The 9,232-nt window shown below is 44.9% G+C and overlaps 1 protein-coding gene across 1 annotated transcript in view; it reads left to right on the top strand.

Annotated features, from left to right (window-relative positions):
* Positions 1-313: 313 nt before the first annotated feature.
* Positions 314-9,232, top strand: part of PHYH (phytanoyl-CoA 2-hydroxylase) — a 55,333-nt gene continuing 46,414 nt past the window's right edge. The window contains exons 1-4 of the mRNA XM_033959241.1: positions 314-446; positions 4,006-4,061; positions 4,598-4,708; positions 4,798-4,966. Coding sequence (XP_033815132.1) covers positions 372-446; positions 4,006-4,061; positions 4,598-4,708; positions 4,798-4,966 — 411 coding nt within the window. The 5' untranslated portion in view covers positions 314-371. The remainder of the gene's footprint in view (positions 447-4,005; positions 4,062-4,597; positions 4,709-4,797; positions 4,967-9,232) is intronic.

Genomic DNA, 9,232 nt, shown 5'->3' with positions numbered 1-9,232 from the left:
CCTTATCCTTCTATCCGTCTCCCCTCTCCCTCTTTTCCATGGACTCTCTCCTTCTCTGTCCCTTATCCTTCCAGCAAGCGTCTCCCCCTTCTAGGCAGTATCTCCTCTCCCCCTTTTCCATTCAGCATCTTCTCTCTCATCATCCTTGCCCTCTTTGTCTCCTCAGTCCTTCCTTCCATCTCGGCCCCGCCGCTGCTTCTACCCGCGTCGCCTTTCCTAGGGCTGATGGGAAGCGGCGGCGGTTGGAAGGGCGCGAGCCGAAGCCGCCTCGCGAGCCTTGGGGGGTGGGGGACGTCAGCGCGTGGCGGCCGGCAAAGGTTAGGCGTCGGGCAGGGGCGGAGTCGGCGTCGTCTCTCTCTCTCCTCCCTCGAATGGAGCCGCCGCAATGCCGAGCGGGAGCGAACCGGGGTCGGCGCCTCCGACTCCTCCTGCGGCATCTGAAGCCCGTATCCTTCCGGGAGAGAGCGAGGAGGGGTTGGGGTTGGGGTCGGGCTGGGGGGAGAGGTTCAGGCACAGGAGCCTCTTCAATGGGGGATCATGACGGGACTGTGTCTGGCACCAGAAAAAGGAGAGTTTTTTTTTTTTTGGGGGGGGAAGCATCGAGGTAGTTTGGGGGGCATCTGGGGGGTGTCACCGAGGTATTGGGAGGAGGCACCGAAGTAGTGGGGGCATTTGGGGGGGAGGCATCAAGGTAGTAGAAGAAGGGGGCATCTGGGGGGTGTCACCGAAGTAGTGGGGGCTTTGGGGGAAGCATCAAGGTAGTAGAGGGGGGGTCTTACGGAGGGGGGAATCGCAGTAGTAGAGGGATGTTACTGGGGGGCATCGAGATAGTACTGGGGGGGGAGGCATCAAGGTAGTAGAGGGGGGCATCTGGGGGGTGTCACCGATGTAGTGAGGGGAGGCACCAAAGTACTGGGGTTATTTGGGGGGAAGGCATCAAAGTGGTAAAGGCGGGTCTTACTGGGGGAGCATCGAGGTAGTAGAGAGGGTCTTACGGGGGGAATCACAGTAGTAGAGGGGTGTTACTAGGAGCATTGGGGTAATAGAGGGGATGTTATGGGGGAATCGTAGTAGAGGGATGTTATTGGGGGGGGCATTGAGGTAGTAGAGGGGTGTTGCTGGGGGGGGCATCGAGGTAGTAAAGGGGTGTCTGAGGTGTACCTTGGATAAAGGGGAAGGAAGTTTACTTGTGGGGACTGAAGACATGTCTGAGGCAGTGGCATACTAATAGCAAGGGGGAATGGGAGGGCAGTCCACTCCGGGTGCAAGCTTGGGGTGTGGGGGTAGTGCAGCAAGCCAGCACACCGGGACCTCCCACCTCTCGCTACCACTTTCCTGAACCAGCAGCAGCGGTAGTAAACGTAAACAGGGCCATGGCGGCACCTTCGGACCCTCCCACATCACTTCCTTGCTCCAGAGCGGAGCCAGCAGCCGCAGGAAGGTGCCCAAAGGTTCTGCAGTGGCTGTGCTTAACTTCACTACCATTCAGGAAACCATAAGCAGCAGAGGTGAGGAGTCAGGATACTGGGTGGAATTTGGGAGGAGGAAGAGAGAAGGGATCAGGATGCTGTATGGAAAGGATAATGGGGTGGAAAGAGATAGATAGAAGGGGCAGGATACTGGATTGAATGGAGGTGGAGGGAGAAGGGGCACATGCTGGATGGAAGTGGGATGGAGGGAAGGAGAGAGAAGTGGGGTGGAGGGAAGGAGCATGATACTGCATGGAATTGGGAGAAAGACAGAGCATGAATGTGATGCAGAAGGAGCAGGGAGAGGAGAGCATTGAGAGTGGTTGGCCCAGAAGGGGCAGAGAGGAGGGGGTCACCATCTACCCTCACTAAGTCACTGCCAGGGAACAAAAGGAAAGGAAGAGAAGACAGAGATATATCGGACCATGGTTGGGGGGAGGAGAGAGATGTGTTTATAAACATTTATAAACAGAAAATGTAAATAAGGTGATCCTTTTAATGGACTAATTTTCAGCGACCAAACCCCCCTTCCTGTAACAGCAGTATACTTTACTGACCTAAGGAAGGATGTTTTGGCCTCTGGAAGCTAATTGAAAAATGTATTACGTGTAATCCAATAAAATGGTATTATTTTCTGTTTTTGTTAATCCAATACCAAAACAAACAAAACAGATTATAATACATTATGCATCCTCATTCCCATCCCCCCTCCCCAGGCAGAATCATCACACATCTTAAAAGGCTAGGCAGCAGCAGAAAGACTCTTGATCTGTCTCCCCTGGGAAGCCCTGTCTGCTCTCCATGTTACAAAACAGTCCCAAGTTCTATGATATGTAGGCAAAGTATTCCTTTGAATAGAGGTAGATTTGGACATTAATTGGATATAGTCCAAGTGTCCCAAGAGGTTATTGTGGTCTGGTATCTTAGTGGAGCGCCAGCAATGGGTGAGCGCTATCCGTGCTAGGTCCTTTCTTGGCCTGAAGAAGGGTCATGTGTGCAGTCCCCAAAACTCCTGCACATTCTTATCTTTAGTTCATGCTTACAGTGAGCCAGTGAAAGGTATATCTGGAAAAAATTCCAGATTCCTTTTTAAAAGGAAGAAATTTAGTGCTGGTTAATTGTCTTCCTTTTTCTCAGGTGTCACAGAAAATAGTTTAGAAGGAGGCCCAACTGCATGCAGGCTCTATGCCAAACAGAAATGTCAAATGTTTGGTTTTCCTGATGCAAGTTTGTAATTGCAATAGGTCAGATTTGAGTCAAGGTTTTTAAGGTGTTTAAATTCCTCTGAGCAGTTACTGATTTCTGGGGTCAATGCAGTAACTTTGTGTTAAAGCCATGGCATAACGGCAACATTTTGCTTCCCAATGCAGTAACAAAATTTTGTGCAACTAGGCCAAACACAAAAAAAGTTTATTGATATGGGAGATCTATATCTTGCATACACAATTCCCCTGGTACATCGAGCAAGGTCAGGTGCCATAATTTTGGAAGATGGAGGCATGAGCAAGTGGGTATTGCTCCTTTTGCTTCTTGTTCAAGGAATATGGGGCAGGGGAGGAGGATTAGGGTCCACTTACAGGGATTTATTTTTGGTGTGTCAGAGAAAGGTGAAGACTAACAGGTATTTTGGGGTAATGATGGGAAGGCAGATGCCTTTTCTAGGGCAGTTCTCTTCCGTTCCTTTCATCTAGCTGCTATATGCCTGGAATAAATTACCCGAGTTTGTCCGCCAAGCCCCTTCCCTTGTTTAAAAGCAGACCGAAAACCCACCTTTTTGATATAGCCTTCAATCCATAACCCTACACCTCACTGCCCACCAACCAGCCAGCTGATTAACCATTCCCCTTAACTGTATCCTTGACATCCTGTTTGTTTAGATTGTAAGCTTCTTCGAGCAGGGACTGTCTTCTTCGTGACTCTGTACAGTGCTGCATAAATCCCGTAGCACTATCTAATATAATAAAGCCCTAAGCGCACATGCGCACTCCCACCTGCGTGCTCCCGTTTTTCATGCGCTGTAGGGCACCGCAGGTAGGAGTGAATCCCCCGAGGTGGATGTCGGCCGCTGGGAGGCAGGGTCCGGGCATGATAGAGGCGGGGCATGGGTGGGGTCAGAGTAAGGGTCAGGGTATAGGTGGGGCTATTCTAGCACCCGTTACTGTGACAAATGTAACAGACTAAAACACTAGTAGAAATAATAATAGCAGTACCGGTGGTAGCATTATTTCTTCAATTTTCTCTATCATTCTCCCAGGGGAGCTCAGAACGGTTTACATGAGTTTATTCAGGTCCTCAAGCATTTTTCCCTGTCTGTTCCGGTGGGCTCACAATCTATCTAATGGACCTGGTTCAATGGGGGGATTAAGTGACTTGCCCAGGGTTTGAACCCACAACCCCAGGGTGCTGAGGCTGTAGCTTTAACCACTGCGCCACACTCTCCCCTCTGGGTTTAGTTTGTAAGATTGACACTGAGAGGAGAGGAAGAGGGCAGAGCTCATATTTTATTGCATAGCTTTTGCCTTAATGTGTGTTCCAGACAGCTGTATCTACCTCAGCACAGATTTACGCCGATAGCCCTCCTGCCAAATTCTGGTACGTCAGATTGACTCGTTCTTGCTATCTAGGAGCACAATATTTCCGTATATAAGTTTTCTTAAAACTTTCTCAATTAAATTGTCTTTAAAATATTAATGATTGGACTACATCTTCAGATTTACTTATCTTAGATGTTGCAGTCAGCCAAAGCCCGACGGGACCCGTTTTGCCAGATCTACTGGCTTTGTCAAGGGTTCACATAAGCTGCTGCGTAATTTTACCAAAATCACAGGCCGAACGGAAAAAATACAAAAGGGGGATGATTTTCAGGATCAATGAATGAAACGTGGAACCTTGTTAGACTTGGCTAAGGTTTATTCCCTGTCACCAAGCAGGTTTCTGAGATCCTTTTCCTTCCCTTTTATACCTCATGCTTTGATTAGTGGATTCTTTACTAAAGCTTAGCATGACCTATTTTATACCTATGCGTCACTTGGCACTTAGCCTACACTGATATACACCTGTAGAGCTATCGGACCAATAAGACACTTAACGCAGCTCAAAGGGACCTTTTGTGACTCATTCTCTTCCAGCTATACATTGGATAGAGGTGTCCTGTCTTCTGAGCAGAGGCTTTTCTATGAAAAAAATGGCTTTCTTCTCATTAAAAAACTGGTTTCAGATGAAGACCTGGATCGCATTAGGTACAGTCATTTCACATTATTGTAGTGATTTCAATAACTCAACCTGTTAGGTTAGCATCTACAAATCCTAATTAGTGTTGTGTCTACAGAAAAGAGTTTGAAAGGATCTGTAAGAAGGAGGTGAGCATTTCTGGACTGATAGTTATGCGAGATGTATCCCTTGTTAAGTCTGAGTATATTGCAGAAGAAACATCGGTCAGCAAAATCCAGGATTTTATGGAAGATGAAGAGTTGTTCAGATACTGTCGCTTACCTCAGGTAAGAATACTGATACTCTGTAACTACTAAAAGCTCACAGACAGTGACCAATGGTGCCAACTAAAGTTAATGAAGTACAAAGTCAGGAGTATGCATGGAGCCACCTCTAGGTGGATGGCTGGTTATTAACAAAGTGTGTCAGCTTCCAGAGAGACTCAAAAAGTAACTCACAATTAAAGGACAAGAGAAAAGCACATTACACCAACCTAATAGGCACTGAAACCCAAGACACCAAAAAACTTTTCCAAATTCTAAAAACCCTAACTGACCACTAACAATACTACTCCCCCTCTCAGCCACTCTATTAGAACACTTCCAAAATAAAATTACTAATGCAAGAGCTACCCTGAATGACACCTCTACCCATCCTAACGAATACTCAATTCTCCCCACAGATAGAATATGGTCTCAATTTCCCAACATTCAATGGCCCGAATTCAACAAATACTACAAAAAATACAGCCATGCATCCTGTGACCTCAACAACTGTCCACCATATCTCCTAAAAACATCCAGCACAAAATTTCACGCTCTTCTTCTAAATTGGATACAAATCTCACTCATAAACAGCCACTACCCAACCAACCTCAGCAAAATCATCATCACTCCGATCCTCAAAGACCCCAAAGGACCGATAGACCAATCAGCCAACTACCGACCCATTGCCTCTATTCCATTCTATGTCAAAATAATAGAAGGACTAGTTGCCAAATTCCTTTCCAATTATCTAGAAAACCAAAACATACTCCATCCCACACAATCCGGCTTTAGAAATAACTTCAGCACAGAAACACTCCTAGGATCTCTCTTGGACACAGCCAGGCAACATCTCAGCACAGGAAAAAAAATGATGCTCAAACAACTAGACCTGACCAGTGCGTTCAACCTGGTGGACCATAACATACTGCTACAAATCCTAGATACAATAGGTATCACAGATAAAGTATACTCATGGTTTGAAGGATTCCTTAAATCAAGAATCTATAGAGTAAAATCAGATAAAGAAAAATCTGTACCTTGGTCAAACCCCTGCGGAGTTCCCCAAGGATCCCCTCTATCCCCAACTCTCTTCAATCTCTATACAGCCTCTCTCAGCTCATACCTGGACAAACAAGGCATAACCTCCTACAGCTATGCAGATGACATTACCATTCTTATACCCTTCAATCAACCAAAACTCCATGACAAACACAATACACCAAACACTAATATCAGTAGCAACCTGGACGAAAGATCACAAACTGAAATTGAACCCATATAAAACTAAATTCATCCTCCTAGAAAACAACAAAATACCAACCATAACCAACATTGAAATCAACACAATCAACTACCCCATACAAGCCACCCTAAAATTACTAGGAATAACAATCGACAGATGCTGCACCATGCAACTGCAAATCAATAAAACCATACAAAAATCATTCTCAGTCATGAGAAACTTAAGACAAGTTCGGAAATTCTTCGAGAAAACACAATTCCAGCTCATAGTACAGTCCCTAATACTAGGCCTACTTGACTACTGTAACATCCTCTATCTCCCCTATCCAAAACATAGCACTAAGAGTCATTTGCTCATTGAAGAAACATGACTACATTACAGAAGCTTATCTCAAATCGCATTGGCTTCCAATCCCAGCAAGAATACAATTTAAATTCTACTGTCTTCTGTTTAAGACTTTATACAGAGACAGTCCAAACTACACATCAACCAGACATAGGAAAACTCGCACCCCATTCTCATACCCCCCCCCCACAAACGGAAAAACTATATGATGGCCTCCTGGCCACTCAAGCAGTCAAACTAGACAACCAAATCACCAATCTACTGACAACATCCCTAGACTACAAAACTTTTAGAAAAGAAATAAAGACCATACTCTTCAAGAACTCCCTGAAAAAAGAAATAACACAGCAAGTTTCAAACACCACCTCTCACTAAAGCCAACTACCCTAAATAAATAACCATATTCATTTCTTACTCTCTTTGAAAATGACCAAATTTCTTTTTTTTTTTGTAAGTTCTTGTTGTAATACTTCCTTGATAATTCTTTTGTAAGCCGCCTTGAATTGCAAGGTAATGGTGGAATAGAAATCCCTAAAGTAATGTAATGTAACTCCAACTAGAAGTAGAAACTGCATTGGTCTCCTGGGATTGGAAAGATGGTGTGTCTACGGAACTTTCCAGTTAAGAAAACAACAAAAAAGGGCTTGAATATTGTTGACATAATTGACAATATTTTAAAATTAATTTTTCCCCTTTTATATTCTTCTGGTTTGATTCTGTGTCATGTTTCAACTGAAAAAGGGTTGCATGTGATCTGGCCTGTTTGTGTAGCTCGTTGTATAATTTTTCCATTTATCTGATGAAAGGTGCTGCAGCTTTCAGAGAAGACTTATTCACTGACCACTGTAAGAAGGATTTGGAAAAGCCCTGCCTGTGGTCTAATTGAAAGATCGGGTTAATGCAAATGAGTCCTACTGAAAACTTTGTCAGGACATTCTGAGACCACAGAGGTCCCTTATTCAGAAAGGCAGCATCTGACAAAGGAAACTCAAAAAGCCATCTACGCTTTTTATCATTTTCTTTTTGGTGAACCTTTAATATCCATCAGGTCAGAAAAGAACAAATAGGACAGGAAAATATATAAAAAATCAGACACCAACATTCTAGGCAAACATGTTTTTGTAACGCACTGAGTTCTGGTTCAGAGACAGCTGTGTGTATTCTTACAAGCATAAGACTTGGCCTGTGGAAATATTGTGGTTTTTGGAATCTCAAGGATGTGCTTGACCGCTGTATTGCTTGGCATATTATAATGTCTACTATACTACTGGATTTTTATCTGTAATGTCTGCTTGAATTAAAGCCGAACTCATTTTCTAGTTGGGTGTCCTGGAGTTAAAGAGGAAAAATACCATGTTAGTCTGCTAGTTTTACATGAAGTTATATTTGGCATCGTGGGCTGGTGGAGGTAATACCATGTATAAAACTACCAAATCAGTGAAATTAGCAATTCACTGGTCTAAAATGCTCCTGTTGGTCATTTCTGCGTTCATGTTTAAATTACAGGATGGACTTCAAATTGTTATGGCTAAGTAGTAGATACACAAGCAAAATTAAGAGGAAAAAGTTGATTGCTAGCTAACAGCAAGGCTCTGCTTAAATTGCAGGCCTCTACCATAGTTTAAATATGATTGACATTGTCCTTCTCGAGGACATTTGGACATGTTTAAATCTAGCAAAAAATGCTAGAGAGGTAATGTCCGAGAAGGGTGAATCAATTGTTGTGAATATTAGGCAGCATATCATTAGTAAATCTTTATTCATTTTTGAATCTTACAACAAGTGAATTAAACATAATAAAAACAATTTTCACATATCACTTGTATTTACAATCAAATATTCTTGTAAGATAAAATAAATGCCCCCCTTCTTTAGCACTCTCCAGACCAGTAGAGGTTAATCTTTACGAATGGGTATATATCCAATCATGACCAGCAGGTGGAGACTGAAAACAAAACTGTGGGACAGTATATAATATACTCCCTTCTCTATTTCCCTCAGTCTTTTCAGTCTCCAGCAGGTGTTGAGTGATCTGTACCCATCTCCCTTGGTAGGGCTGTTGGAATTTGTTTAGGGGGTTTCTAGTCCCTGTTTTTGGCCGGACAGAGCTTGGGTGGGCCCTGTTTGGGGGTCCGTCCGACCTCGGGGGTGTCAAACCCGGCGGGTCTCGAGCGGGGTCCCTTCCTCCACCTCCCCACATTTTTTTAGAGGAGCCTCAGCAGTAAGCCTTGCCCCCTAAATCAAGCAAGGCATATTGCTTCGAGAGCCTGTGGGGTCTGTTCTGTAAAAAAAAAAAAAAAAAAATCCTGAGGTAGTGCCGGTCTGCAGGGTTGCTTCCCTGTCAGGTTACTGTTTTTTACAGTATTTTTTCATCTAACTGGCACTTTGTTTCTAGCTAGGTCGCGTATGGAGTAATTGTGCCCTTCTCCGGGGGAGTGGGACACAATTTGGTCCAGCCGCGAGGCACTCGCAGCCGGAATGAACTCGGTAGTTTGGCACGGTGAGGTGGTGGAGCTCCGTCGGCAGCGGCTGCAGGCGCCCAGAGCTCCCCGCTGATGGTGCCTCGCGAGTCGGCTGGGAGCAGTGGGGAAGCCCGGTCTTCCCCAAACGCCCACGGAGGGATTCCCCGAAGGATTCCCTCTCAGCTGATTTTTTGACAGCTGATGCCGACTTGCCTGTTTTAGCGGCTGGGACTGTTC

Source organism: Geotrypetes seraphini, chromosome 9, assembly GCF_902459505.1.
Source record: "Geotrypetes seraphini chromosome 9, aGeoSer1.1, whole genome shotgun sequence".
Classification (NCBI taxonomy): domain Eukaryota; kingdom Metazoa; phylum Chordata; class Amphibia; order Gymnophiona; family Dermophiidae; genus Geotrypetes; species Geotrypetes seraphini.
The sequence above is the reverse complement of the archived record's forward strand: the minus strand, read 5'-3'. Positions and strand labels throughout refer to the sequence as shown.